Genomic DNA, 19,186 nt, shown 5'->3' with positions numbered 1-19,186 from the left:
TTTATATTTTAATTATGCTCATTTTTAGTTATGTAGCCATTCATAATATTGCTTTATAGCTGTTATCCTATGGGGTTAAAAGGTGTTAGAAATTATTATAATAAGTTACTGCCCAAGCTTGGGTTTACCCAATAAGCAAACTGCGACACAGCATCTTCAGGTTTGACATTAACATCACCCCGCCTAAATCCAGCCCCTTCAAAACTCTCTGACTCTGCTTTTTTGAGATATCCACTATGTTTCAGGAAAGGACAAGCTAGGCAGTTGAATCCAGTTTTTAGCATCATCAAGGCTAAATTCTGAGCAAGAAAGAACTATTAGGTCAGCTAATTTCACAGCTAGAGCTTTGTCTTTGAGGCCTAGTCAGTCCCACACACAATTACAAGTTATATTTGGGGGTTACAAAAATACAAGCTTCATATTAGACAAAAGTTCCAAATGCCAAAGTTCCAAGAAGCACATACTTATTGCTTATTAATTCTTTGGTTCTGGCCATCACACTATGAAATCATCAACTGTTGTGTTGTGAGGCATTTAAATGTTGTGGATTCAGCTGTGTAGTTGAGAACATCAGGGTGGGCAGCAGAGGGTGCTGTTTGTTTTATGCTGCTACACTGACACTGGCAACTTGAAATCCAGTTGATCTTTAAAATTATAGCAGAGAGATACTGTATTTGAGGTTGAGTACATATTTGCAGTTATTATAATTACCATGCATAAAACTATAAAACTAGAAGTCCTATTCCATGAAAGGGAAGAGGAGCACTGAGGAATCTCACTGTACCTTTTGCTAGGCACATCTACATGAGACTAATTAACTGTGCAGTAAATGTCTTGGCATCTACACATGTGCTCCTACTAGGCTGGAGTAAACTAATTTACTCCACACCGTAAATACAAGAACTTCCCTGTTGCTGAGTAAAAAACTGTGGAGCAGCGCACATGTACACTGCCTGGTTGGCTGGAGCATGAGTGCGGGGCATGCACTGCATTGCCATTTCTTGCAGCAGGTGATGATCACTGTCACCCAGGTGGTCGAGTACCTGCAGCCCCCTTACCAGGCCATTGCCAGTAGCCAGCGCCAGGTCCAAGAAGGTGTCTCCCCTAGTGGAGCTGTGCATCTCCTGGGTTAGATGGAGGTCCTGCATTCTGGCTAGGAACCTACATGAGCAGTCAGACCTGGCTGACTGCTTTTCGCAGCAGATGTCTGGAAAGTTCAGGTCACCCATGATGACCACGTCCTTTGACCTAACTACCTCCATGAGCTGACTTAAGAATTCCTGGTCTAGCTCTTTCCCTTGGTTGGGTGGTCTGTAGTAGACCTTCACTGTTAAATCTCTTTCTCCTCAACAGCCTTGTATTCTAACCCAGAGCACTTCATAGTGCCCCTCCTCTGACTCTTTGCTAATTGATGAGGATGTGTATTCCTCCTTAATGTAAAGCACCACACCCCTGTCTTTCCTCCCTGTCCTATCTCTCTTGTACAGCCTATAGCCCTTGATATTCACCGCCCAGTCATGTGTTGGGTCCCACCACGTTTCAATGAGCCCCACTATGTCTGGGTTAGTGCTAGCTAGCAGGAGGGTAAGTTCCTCTTGCTTGTTTCCCATACTACGAGCATTTGTGTAGAGGCATTTGAGGCCTCCTGAGGATGTGTGCACTGGCCCCCTACTTTCGGCATTGCCCTGGCCCTGCCGCTTACCTGGGTATATGTTCCGCTTGTCAGTCTAGGCTGGGCTGTACTTGTGGGTGTTGCTTGGTCTGGCAGTCTGATGATTCCTCCACCCTCGTCTTCCCCTTCCCCCAACGAGCCTAGTTTAAAGCCCGCTGGAGGAGATCCACCAACCTAGAAGAAAACAGAGGCTTACCTTTAGGGGAAAAGTGGAGCCCATCCCATCCGAACATGTCTCTTGTCGTGATGTGCAGGTTGTTATCGAGGAAGCCAAAGCCTGCATTGAGACACCATTCCTGAAGCCACCAATTGGTCTCTGTGATGCATGTCGCATGCCGTCTTCCACATCCGCTCATTGGTAGGACAGAAGAGAAAACCACCTGTGCGTCTACCTCCTTCAGCACGCCCCCCTGTCTTGCATTTTGTAGGTTCTAGACTGTCTCCATCTCCTGCCTCCCTGTCCCCTGTCGTACTTAGTTTAAAGCCCAACGTAGGAGGTCAGTCAACCTGTAAGAAAAGAAACTCTTACCTTTTGTGGAGAGATGAAACCCATCACATCGCAGGAGTTCCCCTGCATAGAAGTGCAGATCGTGGTCCAGGAAGCCAAAACCCGCATGATGGCACCAACTCCGGAGCTGCGGGTTGACTTCCCTGACACAGGTAACATGATGCCTACTGCAACCGCTGATCAGGAGGATCAACAAGAAGACTGCCTGTGCCCCTGTCTTCCTAAGCCTGGCCCCCAGAGCCCTGTAGACACTCATGATATGGTCTGAACTACTTCTGGCCACATCATTTGTTCCCACATGGATGAGAACCATGGGAAAGTTGTTGGAGGGCTAGATGAGGTCAGGAATTCTCGCCATGACATTCCTGATCCTGGTTCCAGGCAGGCAGCAGACCTCATGCACTGTGGGATCTGGATGACAGATGGGTCCCTCTGTTCCTCTCTGCAAGGAGTCGCCCACAATGATGACGTAGAGTCTCTTCTGTTTACCTGGCCAGCCTCCAGCTTGCGCAGTGATGGTGGCAGGCCCTTCCAGTGCACTTTCCCCCACTGCACACTTCTCCAGTGCAGCCAGGGCCTCATATTTGTTTCCCAACTGCACCAGGGCAGCTGTCTCTGTGGTGGAAGGTCTGGCCCCTGAGATGACCATTCTCCACTCACCAGCATCTGCTTCAGGGCATTCCCTTGCAGCTTCCCCACCAGGAGTCTTGTCCTGCAGAGAATGAAAGTAACCATCAATCTCTTCTTCAATTGCTGTGATCCCCCATGGCCGGCTCACCTCTGCCTGCAGTTCCCTCACCTGTCCCTCCAGGAACTCAGTCTGGGCACATGTAAGACAAGCAAGGGAACCCCCAGCCCCCACACTACCCCCAGGCCTCAGAGGTTCCTCTAGGCAACCTCCCCAGACAGGGGGCCAGGGCACTGCTGACCCATCCAAGGGGCCTGTCTGGGTGGAGGACCCACAGGAGCTCTGGGCTGGAGGAAGCAGCAGGGCAGAGGCCCAGGCTGTGCTCCATGTCACCACCCCCATAGTAGCCCTCCTCCTCATTCACTTACCTGAAGTCTCTGTCAGAAGCTTCCGTGTACTCCTGCCCATGACTGGCCTGCAAGCTGCCTGCAAACTGCTCCCTCATTGGCAGTCTCTGTTCGCTGTCTCCCTGGTCATAGGCTCCGGTCACCTGGGGGGTTTCCTTTTATACCCTTCTGGGCCTGGGCTGACTCAGGCCAAGGCAGCAATCACAAAGTCAGCAATCCCACAGCAATCAGCAGTCACTCAGCACTCACTTTCAGCTTCTCAGAGCACACACCTGCCAAACAAACAGATAGTCAGCTAAACCAAAGGTACAGGCAGCTGGATCACTTACCTTTCCTGGGCAGGATCTAGTGCCTGGCCTGGCTTCTGTCCTCCTTCCTCCCTCCCTCCTCTTGCCTCCAGCAACTGCCTGCAAACTGCTCCCCTGTTGGCAGTCCCTGTTTGCTGGCTCCCTGGTCACAGCTGGTCTTTTAACATGCAATGTTAAAAAAAAGATATCAAACTGCAAGGAAGTTACTAATGGACTTCTTGAAGAATCAGCCTCTGGAACAATCTTGTTTAATATTTTCATTAACAGTCTTGACACTGTAGCAGGTCCAGTGCTGGGGCAGCAAAATCACTCCACTAGGTATCTGCCTAAACCTTGTTTGCCCCCTCTGACCTCTCAGGGTCCTACCTAGTTATCTCTCCTGCCATACCTTTATGTTATGATTGGACATGGACGGTGCCCCTAAGGCAGGGGAGTTGTGGGTGATAGACCCTTGTTTGGGCTGAGGCCCCCTGGCCTTGGTCCACTTTACTGTGGCTGGGTCCCTCCACCTGAGGTCCACTGTCTCAGGACTGTAGGCTCCTAGGCCCCAGCTCCAGCCTCACCCTTGTAGGCTCTGGGCCGTTTGGCCCCTGGTGTTGCCCTCATGGGCTAAGGCTTGCACCCCCAATCCTTCCACTAACAGGAGCACTAGACCCTTTGAAGGGTCTAGGACCTGGGGTGTCCTTGGCACCATTTTCGGTGGCCTCCTCCACCCCTATAGCCACAATCTGGCCTTCCAGTATTTAAACACAAATGAAAAAATATGAGCATCTGCTCTCAAACAAAAGGTTCCTCATCCTGGATTAACACCACACTGTGGCAAAACCACCATGCCGGGCCCCAAAATACTTATGTTTGGCTGCCAGGTGTTGCAGGGGCTTCCTGCAGCATCCCTGCAGCCTGGAGTCCTTCCTCCTTGTCTGGTCAGGCCCTAGTCCTCCCTGGAGCTCTGCTTCCTACAGCCTGTGGGGCCAGACTGCCCAACTTGCTTTAGGTCCTGGGGTTTTATCCCTCTCTCTGGGGCACCTGAGCCACTACTTCCACCCCAGGCTTGTCAGTTACTGGCTGCACCTGGGGCAGGCAGGCATTTTATTCAAGGGCCTTCTGCCACCATCAGTTTGTCCAGGAGGCTGGAGTTGGCCAGCTGATCCTCAGCTCCCTCTCTCCTTCAGTAATGGGGTAGGAGTTCCATTGAACACACAAAATTGAGGAGTATGCTAATGGCAAAAGGTTAAAAGTATCATTCATATAGAGGTGTATCTCATATCAAATCAAAACGTGAGGCACTGAACTGCTGTTGACTTATCTATTTCTAACTGGTATCCACTCTTCAACTGATGTACTTGCATTCAGAGGAGTTGAGCATGAATATCAAGACAGATGTGATCAGCTTCAGCATCTTGACTGGAAGGGACTCTTGTCTTTTGCCACTGCAGGGCTACATCTTCACGCCCGTAAGTTGGTATGGTAGGGCACCAAGAGACAAAAGATATTGTAATGAATCCAAAGTCTTGGACTGCAGTTTCTCCTCTGCCGCACAGCACGACTGTTCAGATGTTTGGATGGCAGCGGTACAACTCAGATCCTCTGCTTCAAAAGCACAGACCCCCCAGTAGTGTTTAGCAATAAAGGTAGGTGTCTGGTTGGCTGGATAGAAATCAGAGCACTATTACAGATCACATGTGTGCTATGATCAGCCTGAATTTGCTTATGTTTCTGGAAGTAACTAGTTCATGCTTATCAGGCTCAGGACAACCTCAGAGTAGGTATTTATGTTACTATGTGATTCCTATTGTTACTTCAGTTATTTTCACTAAAGAAGAATCTCCATTAACTCTTGGCTGTATATAAAGTCTAAGATGCAGAGTTGAACAGTTTGAAAACTATCCAAAAGATAGCAGTGGCACTCACGTATGCATGTGTACACACACATGCACGCACGCACACACATGCACACACACCAGCAGAGACAGCTCTAGGAGGGTGCAGTGGTGCAGTGGTGCACTCTCTCCTCCTCCCTCTCTTCCTGTCCCCACTTTGATTCCTGCTCCACCCAAACTTTAAAACCAACCGCCTGGGTGGAGTAGCAGCATTTCTATTCAGGCAGCACTGAGGGAGTTCATTGACTTCTTGGCCCATTATCATTTCCCTGATTCCTGCAACTGTCTCTCCACACTATGTCAATGACTCTCTCTTTTTTTAATGGTCCTTAATATTAACTTAAATGTAGACATGGCTGATAGTGAAGTACTGGGAGCACTATTCAGATGCTTAAGATTTTGTTTTATGAATCTGACTAAGAGGCATACATTTAACTAGAATGACTACAGGACTAATGGCACAATATCTTTTGACTTATTTTGACTATTTTGCCTAATTTGTTTTGTTTTTTTCCTAAAACTGTGTGTAAAATCTATCAAGTTAGCGCACACTCCAATAGTTGTATTTGTTTTTGCTTTGATCTTAAAATAAATAATATAGTGCTAGCCCCCTAGCATACTAATAAAGCATCTAGGCTCTCTTTCCTTGGAGAAAGATATGTGTTCTGTTACATGTGATGATACACCACTCCAAAGTCCTAGATCCATCTGTGTACACCAGCCTATTACACACTGCTCAAGGTAGATGACACTCATCCTCCAACTCGGGCAACTTGGGTGGGCTGACCAATTTATTTCTCTATCCCTCAGTTTATCCATTTATTATGCAGACACAGCCCTTCTGTCACAAAGGGATAGAGTCTACATTCATTCATGTGCGCAAGGCACTCTGGATTCCCAGTGATAGATGTGGTAAAATTACTGGGACCATAGACATACAAAATATTAATAAATAATACTGAAATACCAAATACCAATACTGACTGGTTTGAGTTTTCACAGCAAGATTCTTCTTTCTATTAACATCAGCAGAAATCTGGAGGGATCCCAGTGACTTCAGTAGTGTTATTTTGGTTTTACACTGATGGGTGCAGGTGAAGGGTAGAAACAATGTGCCATTTTATAAATCATTTGAGCTTACCTGGGATATTATCCTCTCTTTACCTGCTCTGGGTCCAGACCATCCTTTGAATTCCATAGAGTTGCATTGGGGAGAAACACAGCCCCCAAGCTAGCTAGCATTTCGTTGAGTTTAGTCTGTTGAACTCCTGACAGACAGCTAATATGTCATGCCTGCTTCTAAAGAGGCGCCTTCCAGCTCATTCCCTGCACTTCTCCAAGTCACTCAGTTGGCATGTGGCAAGCATCTCTCTTTTGTGCCTGTTGTCTGCTGCAGCAGATGGGGTAATTTTAGCCTGCATGTTTGACAGACCTTCCTCACCCTTGCCTCCAGCACATCTCCTGGAGGGTAAAAATAAAGCAGCATTGTTTGATTTCTGGAAGAGCCTAAATGACAGTGGAAAGAACCCCAGACACACAACCCAGCCCACCACTTATGGCTGTCTCAGCTGTTGGCTCCTGATAGACAGAAGCATGTGGTTTCTAAAAATACCCTGTTAAAGTGAATGCATTCTCTTTCCAATGGGAGAGAATAAATTACACTCGGTGGTCATAACATATACAAAAGCTTTCAACTGGCAGAAACAATGCCAATGAGTTTTTCAGATGGGCTTTTCCTAATGAAGCTGACGGCACTGGTAATGCATGACCAACCATTTGGCTTCCGTGCTTAGCACTGCATTAAGCTAAAGGGTTTCTCCCCCTCCCCTCCTATGGAAAATGGGTGGGGGGAGGAGGCAACGTAGTCCATATATAGGACTGGTCCTGGGTCAGGCTGAAGGTGTTGAAATAGCAGGAGTGACAAGAGAGTTGGCTCACTCGCATTAGGAGCTGGGTTTCCCTGACATGACAAAAGGGGGAATGGAGACGGTGGAAGTGTTCACGTCGGAAGGCAAAGGCAGGGCTTTGAAGGCAGTCAAAGAATTCCTGTCTGGGGAAGTCATATTTGCGGAGCCTGCTTATGCTGCGGTGGTTTTTGATAGGTAAGGGAAAAGTTACTGTAAAGTGAATGCCAAAGCCTGCTCCTTACAAAAGTCTGATGTGGCTGCAGCTGGTGTTAACTTGATAGAGTCTGGACAGCATCAGTGAAGGCTGAGAATCTGAGTAGTAGCATTTCCTTGTGAGTCATTTGCAGCTTGCCACAATGCACTTCTCATTAGGACAGAGTGATCATCCTGCTTGTGTGCCTTAAATGCACTGTGACCTGCTACGTGGACCTGAGCTTACAAAGCACTCTCAGCTTCCTTTGTTGTAGTTGGAGCTGAATTCGATGGACAGCAATATGCGTGATGCAATTGCCGTTACGAGTCCCTGAGTTCGCTGTAAAAGATCTCACAAGGTGCTGCATGGTAGAGATACAGTATGTCACTGTGCTTTAATTGTGCATGTGCCCCTGTAACATATACATAGAGAGAGAGGGCACTAATGCTTAAAGCCAGTAGGTCCTTAACACATTCATGTTACTGGCAGCTTATCAAAACTTGATCTTGCCTAGGTCTCTTTAGTCAACCTTTCACTCGGTGCCTCTTTAAAGACATCACCTGCTTCAAGGCAAATGGTTTGAGACAGAGAACTTGGAAATGTTTTTGTTACTGCTAAAATGGTTTTATGCTCATGCATGAATGAATGAAGGGAAGCTGCTGTGTGACAATTATCTTTGAAAGCAGATATTGGCTTTTTTTTAGCTTTTGTTTAAAGTAACCTGCAAGTGAATCCTCATGTAAATGCATGTTTAGTTATGTTATTTGTCTCAAGTTCTTTATTTTTTCTGTAAAATATCGGTGGATCAATTTTCTTCACAGATGTAGACTTTGAATACCTAATTCTGCCCTTGAGGTCAGTGGGGTTCTGCCCAAATAACCTAAAAGCTTCTGCACAACTGGCCATATTCATATTACATTAATGTGGGAAATCCAGAACAACTTCATTGGCCTCAGTGGAATTACTTTACGTTTATACATCATTAATTGAGCACAGAACGTGGCCCAAACTTCAGAAAGGAGAAACTAACCTTCATGTGCATTGCTTTCATTCTGTACTTCCTAACTGTCTAAACTTTTCTCAAATGAATCCTTTTCTTGTAAATGAATCCTGAGGTTGAATTCTGCTGAAAACCTCCAGTGACTTTCAGATAATGTTCTGTATGTGAAATAAGGCAGGACATTACTTACCTACTAAAGCTTTCTTTGAAAAACATTTCTTTTAAGGAGATCTAGCGTGGTATCAGACATTCTTTAGTTTTACCTGTCACCATGTAATGCTTTGCTCAGTCGCCCACAATTAAGCGAGCTTGTTTCCTAATGCTATGTCATCAGGCAATATCAGAGAATTAATTCTGAATGAAAAAAAGAAGAAAACAAATTTGTGGACTTAGTTACGCTTGTATCTTTTCACTCATTTTTTCTCTGTCACTGTAGTATCGGTGGGGGTACAGGAGTCAGAACCTAGAACAGTGGTAACAGAGATGTCGTCTTTATTTGCATTTTAATACGTCATTGTAAGAACTGCTCTTTGAAAAGGTGACTGCCATCACCATATAACCTGGACTTGAGTTATGCCTGTGTACCACTTAGGTTAGTAATGCTATGTCAGTCCCTGAACTAGATTCGGTTGACTGATGCACAGTCAGCCAAATCCTGCTCAGAGTGGGTAAGATGCTAGTGCTCATCTTTATACTAGCACCAATGCTAATTTATTTTGAAATCAATCAGAGTCTTTCCATTACCTTCAATAGGCTTTGCATTGGGCCTTCATTTGACCCCAGGTTGCACTGGAAGCATTGGCTGGGCCAGTGGAACAGGTGCTAGTTAACATGAGTAGGGGTGGCAGAATTCAATCCAATCTGCTAACTTGACTTCCCTGGAAGTAGGACCAGAACTGATGATTACTGATTAATTCTTAAGCATTGCCTATGATACTGGTAATTATTCCACCAAACCTGAACTAGGCTGAGTCCTAAGGAGCCTGATTATGAACTAGGATTTTTATGAGCAGTTGGTGTATTAAAATGACTCTTAAAGAATACCCAAGTCCAGGAGGAGATAGCAGTGGATTATACATGATGCTCTGACAAGTTCTGTAAAATAAAATGGTTGGATTCATTACTTTCTCTTGAAATGACACTCCTCACTGTGGCTAGTGTGAAATAAGGCAACTCCTTCAGGGCCTCTACAGATAGCTCATACACCCTTCGTGGGACCCAGTTATGCTCATGCTAGAGGTCTGGCTTTTCTTTACTTGGGTCTCTGTGGGCATTGTCTACATGTACAAATGATGCAGGATGGGTTTACTTTAAAGTACTATGGAGTAAACCTACCCTGGGCAGGCATCTGCACATGCTGGGATGTGGGAGCAGATTTGCTGCTTCTGGCAGCAGCCTGCACCCACCCACTCCAGGCCTGCACCAGCCCCCTGCAGCAGTCAGGGGAGTTCTAGGCCTACCCTGGGTGCTAGCCCAGGAGCTAGTAGGGAGCACGGGGCCAGGAGACAGCTGTCTTTTGGTGGGGGTGGGAGATTGCTCCCTGCCCCCTAGAGCTACCTGCTGTGGAAGCGAGCTCTGCCACTGGAGCCTGGGTGGGGACAATGTCCCTCTGCCCTGGCCACAGGGAGCTCCTGGCCCTGGCTCTCTAACTGGGGGCAGGGGACTTGGAAAGAACTGCAGGGAATCCAAGCCCAGCCAGGGGCTCACTGCTAGCTGTCCCACTGGCAGATTAAGGCAGAGGTCTAGGATATGCCCCCCCCCTGCAGCTCTTTCTAAGCCCCACGCCTCAATCACTCAATCAGGACATGGGGCCTGACCAGGACAGTTCCCGACTAGCCCCAGGCTGAGCGGGGAAGTCTGCACATACACCCCAGAGCTTGCTGGGGACTGGCCAAAACACAACTGTCCCCAGCTGCCCCCAGGCTGCACATACAGACTTCCCCACGCAGCTGGGGTACTGGCTGGATCCTGACCCAGCCAGGGGAAGGTCCCAGCCAGTTCTAGGCTGGGCTGGAAACTCTCCCCATGCAGGGGTTTCCCAACCCGCACTCTGCAATTGCGATTGGGGAGCAGGGGCTGGGAGCTCCCTGCTGCTGGGGTAGGGGGACACTGTCCCCACCCAGCTTCTGGTGGTAGAGCCCACCCTGGCAACAGGCAGCTTCGGAGGGCAGGGAGCAACTCCTGCTCCCTGCTGCCTGGCTGACCAGGAGCAATTTGGTCCCGGTCAGCCATCTACATGTACTGTACCGCTCAGTAACTAATCACAAGTAAGTTTGCTACTTGTATTTACAGGTAGCAAATTTACTTATGATTAAAGCAAATTACTGCATAGGAAGCATCTGCATGTGTAGATGCTGATGCTTACTGGGTGTGTCTACATGTTCATTAATGGGCCATAGTTACTGCTCATTAAGTTTAGTACTTGTACAACTAAGTACTAAATCAATACACAGTAGCTGGTGCTACTGCATAATTGCCAGTGTACGGCTACACTATGGTGTAGTGCCAATGTATGGCTTTTTAGTGATGCTAACAGTACAGTAGCCTAATACTACTGCGCAGCAGTGTATTAGCAGAGTTTTTGCCCTGTGTGCTACTGCACAGTAGAGTTAGGTTACTGAGCACCTTGCGTCTCATGTAGATGCACCCACTGCACAGTAATTTGCACTAGTATCAAGTAAAGTGTCTCGTGTAGACGTGCCCTGTAGCTAGAATCTCGTTCCTCTTCTGAGCCCCTTTGATTTCATGGAAAAACACCAGTTTAGCTCAGATCAGATTTTTTTTTTCATTTGAAAAGCCAAGGCTACTTGAACTCTTGCATCCAAGAATCTCAAAAAGCTGCACTCATTCACCCTCAGCAGTGCTAAGTATTTAGCATGTAGTGCTGTGCAGACATGGCTTCATTGCTTCTGGTGCAGAAGTGATACTGCCTGGAGCAGTGTGGCATGCTTGAGGGCACGCCTGCCTGGCCATGGTAAGCTTGCGGTATGGACTTATCCTTCATGCTGTGTTGTATGTATGCTAATAAGCTCCCAGCTTCAACCTAGGCGGGTTTGTAAGTGCCGCTGCTGCTTCGTAGCTCAGGCACTGCCCTATGTGGTGTAAGATATGGGTCTGAATCCCTTTAAGCTAAGAAAACCATAGGATCCAGGTATCCTATTTTCTGAGTGAATGCCCAATAAGCTACTAGGCAGACAGGTTCTTTGGGTGAATCTGATATCTTTTATTAGACCAACTTAAATACTTGGAAAAACATTTTTTAAGCAAGCTTTTGGGTTTAAAAACCCTTTGTCAGGCTGAGGAAGTCTCTGTAGTTGGTGTGTGCTCTTCCTGGAGGGAATGAATACTAAAGAAGCCAGAGGCAGGGCTGCAGGCAAGGGAGGCAGTCAGTGAAGATGTAAATTGAGGAGTCGGTGGGTGGGAAGGGGAGGGGAGAGAAGGGAGATGAATGTAGCAGTTAAATAGTGGAGAGGTACCTGGGGAGTCAGATGTCAGGCAGGTTATAATGTGACATAAATCCAATGTCTATATTTAGTCCACGATTTTTTGTATGCAGGAGGTTGATGAAGTGGAGTTCATAGGCTCATCTCTGAGAAGTGTTTTGTAAGTTCCCTTTGAGGATTCGAACTGAGAGATTGGAGAGAGAGAGTGGTTTTCTTGTGAGAAATGTGCCCCCACCGGTAACTGAGTATTCTTGTCTTTGATAGATTTTCAGTGTGTGTTCATTCTGGTGCGCAGCTACTATGCAGAAGTTGATTGGCACCATCCCTGCATCCTGCACTGGATGTGTCTAAACCGAAAAGAAGGTGCTAGTGCCTTGTAATCAGTTTACACGCCTCAGTCTAGGAAGTGGTTTAGGGTTATGAATCCCAGACTGCTGTAGACCCCTAATTCAAGATTGCATCCGGGTGCTTAAATGCAGGAGAGAGACAGGGGGTGTGTCTATATGTTTATTAATGCATAGTAGTTACTGCACATTTAGTTTAGTACTTGCTTAAAGAAGTACTAACTAAATGCACAGTAACTATAGTTACTGCGCAGTAACACCGGTGCATGGTTTTTTAGTGACGCCTACTGTGTAGTAGTCTAATACTACTGTACAGTAGTGTATTAGCATGGTTTTTACCAGCATACTACTGTGCAGTGTTATTAGGCTACTGCGCATTAAACGTCTCATGTAGACGTGGAAAGGGTGTGGGATCTACCTTTCTTCAGTGTTCTCTAGTGGTTGATTAATTAATCAACCCCTTTAATTAATATACTTCCTCCTGAGAATCCATTGCCTAGGTACCTAACTGCCCAGTGACTGTGTAGAGGTTTCAGGCTTTTGAATTTCACCCCTGAAAATAGGCACCAAAAAGTTCAGTGTGGCATTTACCATGCCAAGATCCTTCTGCACATCTGGCCCTAAGTGACTCCAAGGTCACACAGGAGATCTATAGAAAAGTCAGAACAATAATCTAACAGCAAGGCCATCCTCTCTTCCCTAATCCAGTAGCGGCAAGTTTGCTGGCTCTGTCTCTAGCTATACCTAATGTGTCTGGTTTGATGCTTACTGTGTTACACAGTTTGCCTTAGAAATTACTCCTGGCAACAGATTCCTCATAAAATTTATTTTAAAAAATAATCCTTTAATCCATTTAAAATGCAATGCCTTTTAATCGAATTAGGGTCCATTTTGGCAATGGAGTTTTTTATTCCCCTGTGAAATGTCATTAGCTTCATATGTACAGTATAGAAGCTTGTTAGGTCACTTCAAAGAGGTACAGCTTCATCATGTCTCCAAATGTCATTGGTGTAATGTGAGATAACGAAGTAAGCCATCAACACATCAGATATTACACTGAAAGCTACGGCACAGACTTAATTTTCCAGTGCAACATCTTGACCTAGGAGAGATGTGCTTTCCATTCCAGCTAAGGTGTATTTACTTGTCCGTCAGAGGTGCTTAGTGTTATGGCAAACTAACATAAGCAGCCAAGAGGAAAATTAAATGCATCACTTCTCTGTGAATGGGGAGCATAGGGGAAGCAAATTTGGGAGTTAATCATTCTTCTCTTCATCCCTTATTTCTTATGTTTCTGGGCAATGATGAGGGACATCTTCTATAGTGTGAGAGGCAAAGATTTTCATGGCTAAAATCTTTTCTTGGGCCAACTGTATAATTAGAAGAGACAGACAAGTTTTCAGGTATCACTGTACCCTTCCTCAGGTAAGACCTAAGGAAGTCAGTTTCTTTTGATGAGACCTGAGAAAAGGTACTGTCGTACCTGAAAGCTTGTCTCTTTCCCTTTTACCTATATAGATGGTTCAATAAATTATATCACCCACAAAAATCCTTGCCTCTCACAGTTTTGCTGGAGCATCATGGCTACAACTTCACCCAAACACTTCTTCTATAGTTCATTTCACCTCGATGTGGTTTGTGTAGAGAACCACTGGAATATTTTATTGATACCTTTGAGACTGGTGCTCAGTGTAATGCATATTACAGAGCAGAGAACATTTTTTGGTTCAACACAGTGGAAACACCTTTTTTAATGGAAACTGCTCTGAGCTCTTTAACGCTTGCATAGAACATTAGTTTTTTAAAGTATGGTCCACTCCCGCCACAGCAAACTGAGTTGTGTGCAATATATATACATAAATACCTGTCTTGACCCTTTGTGGAATTTGGGATAATAAACTCATGGCATTTTGAAAGAGAGGGGTTCTCAGATTAGGCCATCTGCCCCCAGAGTTTCCTAGCCTACACTCTTTGATCTTCTTATGTTTCCATTGGAAGCTATGGGAGTTGTGGGTGCGTAAGAAATATTAAATTGGAGTTATGATATGCATTATCTACAGGCCAGATTTTTCCAAAAAGCTCAGCATCTACTGTGCATAAGGGCCAGCATGTAAGTGAGAGTATTTTGAGCTCACTGAGTATTTAGACTTTATTATGCAACTTAAATCTCAGTTGAGCTCTCTTGGAAATCAGAGCCAAATGTGGGTGCTGAGTTCTTGAAAACTTGGCTCTGAGTGCTTTTGTGAATCAAGGCCTGGATAAGATACAAACGCTTGGGTACTGTACAAAATGGATGGACTATGCTGTTGGCATGGCCATATTCTGATATATGATGCAGCAAAGTGGCATGCAGTGAGGGGAAGATCTATTTCCAACTCAACACAACATGCCTATGTGCTCTTGTATTGTCCTCTTGATAATGCAAGAATGCGAATAGTATCATGTCCAACTGTGCTCTAGTAAAAAGCTGTTGTAAGATGTTACAGATTCTTGCCTCTGAATTCTGCTGGATGCAACCAGGCTGGTCCTACAGCTCCCAAATGGTCAACGGGCACTTGCCTGGAATTGCAAGATGGACACACAGAGCGGACTTTCCCACTGGGGCTAAGTGTTGAATAGGCCTTGTCCAGATGCACAGAGAGGCATTTCCCCTGTAGTGAATTGCGGCCTTCAGATTTGTGGCGAATTACAGGAAGGCAGGCTACTGAGACAGCATGGCGGAATGGTATAGTTTTATAGTAGTCTGAAATTCTCTCTGACAACAAAAATATCATACAGATTTTGTAACTTGCCTGCACAATATGACTCTTCTGTACCAGGGCACTGAGTGGGATCCATGAAGTGAGATATTCTATATTACCAATAAGTTGGTCGTTGTTTTATTAGGCTAATTAACCAGCAGGATATAGTGCATCCTCTCCCCTTGCCTGAAGAAGGGTGTTTATACCCAAAAGCTTGCAAAGAACAATTTTTTCCAGCTATTTATTTGGTTTAATAAAAGATTTCACATTTACCCAAAGCCCCGTGTCTGCCTATGTCCTTAGACCAACACAGCTACAACCAACAGCTCAACAGCTACTTGAGGCTTTTAAACCAGGAGTTGGTGTCTTTTGCTCTAGTTCAACTAGAAGTTGCAGGTATGATGCAGGGATCATTATTGGTGAAATACTATGACCTGTTATGCTATGTTGAAGGTCAGAGCAGATGGTCACAATGGTTCCTTCTGGCCTGAAAGCCTATGAATCTATAAGCCAGGCATATTCTGGGTATGGCTGCACCACATCCCTGGTATATCTCGAGAAGGACACCCCTGAGCAAATCTCTCTCATTTGCCCCTGCTTCCATGGTCATGTGGCTGACTCTCTGTGGCAGCTTTCAAGACCCTGGAGCCCATTGCTCCTGTGTCTCTGGGTTTGACATGTGAGTGGGAATGGATGCATGGGATATGCTTGGGAGTGTCCCCCAGTCCAGGAAGACCTTGTTGACACCCTTGGGTTGGAGATTCCTGTAAATCAGATCAGAAGCCTAAGTTGCTCCCTTAAAGCTGCTATTACCTAAAGAGCTGTCATTGGGTCCCTCAGCCCTGAGTTTTCTGTGACCCTTCATTATGTTTATGTGAGTGTAAGAGGAGTGACTTAGCCATGTGAGTGCAAAATAGTAAAGAAATTGGGCTGATTCTCAGTGTGCTGCTTTGGTCATTAGCTCCCATTAGCATTTGGTATATTGCTGTATTTACAACTAGCACATTGCATTCTGCCCCTCATGGCCTGTCTTCCTTCCAGAGCTATTCCCCTCTTGCTACCTTGTATATGGTCCCTAGCTTGGGTTCAGGCTTTCCTTCCTTAACACTACCCTAAGGATGATGCCTTGGCATAGAGGCTGTCTACTCTATGTACACTATGTGACCTTGTGGTCTGGCATGTAGATTGGCTCCCAAGTTCTCAAGAGTTTACATTTCCCAAGGGCTTGGGGAGGTGCAATGTATTTCTGTTAACCTTCTCTTTTTAGGTTTGCTCTTTAAGCAGCTGGGTTTGAGGGGCTGCCCTCAAGGCAACTAACATCACATGGCAGCTGTGCAGTTTTGAACACTTGAAGCAAGGAGTGCTTTCAGGTCCACGGCAAATGTGACCTGCAAAGTGAAAAAAAAAAAAAGAAGAGTTTTTGCTGTACTTTCCACTTTGCTGTGCATAAAGCAGGCCTGAAACCCATTGGATATTTAGGATTGTATGTTTGATGGGAGAATCAGGATAATGTATTAGAAATCCTATGGAAAAGAACCTGAGAGCTGAAAACAGGGCAGAAGTGATTTTTAACTCAGGTTGCTTAAACTTTGGTGGTTACTTTTATTCAAATGTATTTAGCTCTAGTAATGCTTAAATGAAATTTGGGAGCACAGCTGTCTTTTGTTGAACACAATTACAGCCACATCCCTTTGATTAATGACTGAGAGAACTTCTAATCTAAATCTACATCCTTCAATAAAAATCCTCCAGCAAAATCAGGGAAGTTCAGACTTCATTTTCCTCCCATTTCAAAGATAAAAAAACTAAGCAGATCCCTCACATCTGTAAACATATCCATACTTTTTCTGTATCTGGAAAGAATGGGGAAAATATTCTGCTAGTCCTTGTCCGCCACCTCTAGATTAGAAGATGGACCTCCATATACGTACTACAGATTCAGCATTCTCCCTCCCCTCTGGACTGATCTCTTGCTGAATGCAGCCTGTTCTTTTAACTGTTGGAAGGATGAACTTCTTGAGCCTGGGTTTTCTAGTGCGGTGTTGCTGCCACCGCACTGAACGCCAAGCATGCTTCCCCTATGTTTAAGGTCAGAGGTGCTGGTACTCTCTGTTCTGCCTGAAGGTCACGTCTCAGTGATAGATGGCTCCTGAACTGTAAGAGGTAGCCTTTTGGCTTCACTTGCAGATTAACGTGCCCATGCCAACACCCAGTCGATCTGATCTCGAGAGAATGTGATCTAACTGTGCGAGTGAAGTTACTTTCAGAATAGATTTGAACCAGTATACGCCCCTCTGCTTTTCCTGCAGGACTCCTGTGCTTGTGAATCTGACACAGCAGGTCACGTGGTAATGAACTCCCTTCGTGGATGTGCATCTGTTCTGGGTGTTGTGCGTTACTTGCCTCAGAGCGAGGGTGGCCATCATAGAGGACATTCTGGTTTTCTGCTACTCTGTCCTCCATCCTCTTGATACGAAACTCAATGCCTTTATGTCCTCTATTTTTCTCTTTACTTCTCACCACATCACCCTTTCCATTCATAGACATCAAAGGACTTTACAAAGATGACTAAAGAAGTATCTTTTTAAGCAGGGACGTGGCCTAGAAAGCCCACAGTCCATTTAAAGGGGTATATCCTAGCGCAGGGGTGGGCAAAATGCGGCCCACGGTCCAGATGCGGCCCACCAGGCCATTCTATCCGGTCTGCGGGGCCCCTAAAACATTTTGAAAATTCATATTTCTCTGCCCCTAGCTGCCTGTCATGTGGCCCTTGAGGGCTTGCCAAAACTCAGTAAGTGGCCCCATACCCAAAATAATTGTCCGCCTCTGTCCTAGCAGAGCAAGCATCACGGTAGAGCAGTTTTGGTACCTTGCTAAGGATTTCTCTTCAAGAGAAAAATAGAGGACATAAAGGAGTCTAGTTTCGTATCAATAGAGGACAGAGGACAACTGGACTGGCTTCTTTGATGGCCACCCTACTCAAACCTGTGACCTGCCGTGGTGTAAAATAGCATAGAGGGCTTGTAGCCTAGAAAGTGTAGCCTGGTAAACGGGGCACTAGACTAGAAGGCAAATGTGCTGGGTTCTTTTTCCATTTGCACTGCCTACTGTGTGAACTTGGGGTGTCAAGTCGCAGTTTCTTCCCCTTGAAGGGACTTGATCAGGGTAGAATATTTGATCAGGATCACATTTAGGTGTCTGCATCCACTTAGGTGCAAAATAGATGGGATTGGATCTAGCCTGTAGTCTATAGGAATCGGATCATAAAAAGTCCAAGGTCTTCCCAACACAAATGGCCCAGCATAGTTAACGTGATATCCAGCTATCCTTTACCCCATCAGCTGAATGACCAAATACTCATTTATGGCTGGCTTGACTGGGGGCGGTCAACATGAGTTGACATGGGGCTTTGAACTTATACCCTTGAATCCTTAGTAACGTGCTGAAACTGCTCTACCATGATGCTTGCTCTGCTAGGATATACCCCTTCAAATAGGCTGTGGGCTTTCTAGGCAGTCTTACTGCTTAAACAGATACTCTTGTAAAGTCCTTTGATGTCTATGAATGGGAAGGGTGATGTGGTAAGAAGTGCAGGTCACACATGAAATTATCAGCAGCCATTTTCTGACAGCTGAAATCAGTCTTGGCTGTGTACTTCTCGGAGCCAAAGCCAGGGAATTCTCCACGGCGATGTTCACCGCTGGATTTCTGCCCCAGCTGGTTTGTCAGTTTGTTTGTCGATCTGAAAAGCATTCCAAAGGGGCCATCCCTGCCTCGCTTTCTCATTTGCTATTATGAATTGATTGCTTTATTACATCCCTGTTTTTATTATTATAACCACCCCTCTGGATTAGCAGTTGGTGGTTGGCATCTCGTACCGTGTATCATAGTTTCATAGTTTCTAGGGTTGGAAGGGACCTGAGCAGGTCATCGAGTCCGACCCCCTGCCATGGCAGGAAAGAGTACTGGGGTCAAACAACCCCAGCAAGGTGTAAATCCAGCCTCCTCTTAAAGACCCCCAGGGTAAGAGCCAGCACCACTTCCCTTGGAAGTTGGTTCTAGATCCTAGCCGCCCTGACCGGGAAGTAGCGCCTCCTGATATCTAGCCTAAATCTACCCTCTGCCAGCTTGTGACCATTATTCCTGGTCACTCCT

At 45.8% G+C, this 19,186-nt stretch overlaps 2 protein-coding genes across 4 annotated transcripts in view; one reads left to right on the top strand and one right to left on the bottom strand.

Moving 5' to 3' along the window:
- The window catches only part of KRCC1 (lysine rich coiled-coil 1), a 35,227-nt gene extending 31,740 nt beyond the window's left edge, over positions 1-3,487 (bottom strand). The window contains exons 1-2 of one of the 2 annotated variants that reach the window (XM_019553242.1): positions 3,237-3,487; positions 2,202-2,892 (exon numbers count right to left, since the gene is read on the bottom strand). In XM_019553242.1, coding sequence (XP_019408787.1) covers positions 2,202-2,493 — 292 coding nt within the window. In that variant the 5' untranslated portion in view covers positions 2,494-2,892; positions 3,237-3,487. The remainder of the gene's footprint in view (positions 1-2,201; positions 2,893-3,236) is intronic. The other variant, XM_019553241.1, reaches the window with a different exon arrangement.
- Positions 3,488-7,288: 3,801 nt separating this feature from the next.
- SMYD1 (SET and MYND domain containing 1) overlaps positions 7,289-19,186 on the top strand; it is a 47,746-nt gene continuing 35,848 nt past the window's right edge. Inside the window, exon 1 of one of the 2 annotated variants that reach the window (XM_019553462.1) lies at positions 7,289-7,505. In XM_019553462.1, coding sequence (XP_019409007.1) covers positions 7,369-7,505 — 137 coding nt within the window. In that variant the 5' untranslated portion in view covers positions 7,289-7,368. The remainder of the gene's footprint in view (positions 7,506-19,186) is intronic. The other variant, XM_019553463.1, reaches the window with a different exon arrangement.

Source organism: Crocodylus porosus, unplaced genomic scaffold, assembly GCF_001723895.1.
Source record: "Crocodylus porosus isolate Cpor-Errol unplaced genomic scaffold, CroPor_comp1, whole genome shotgun sequence".
Classification (NCBI taxonomy): Eukaryota; Metazoa; Chordata; order Crocodylia; family Crocodylidae; genus Crocodylus; species Crocodylus porosus.
The sequence above is the reverse complement of the archived record's forward strand: the minus strand, read 5'-3'. Positions and strand labels throughout refer to the sequence as shown.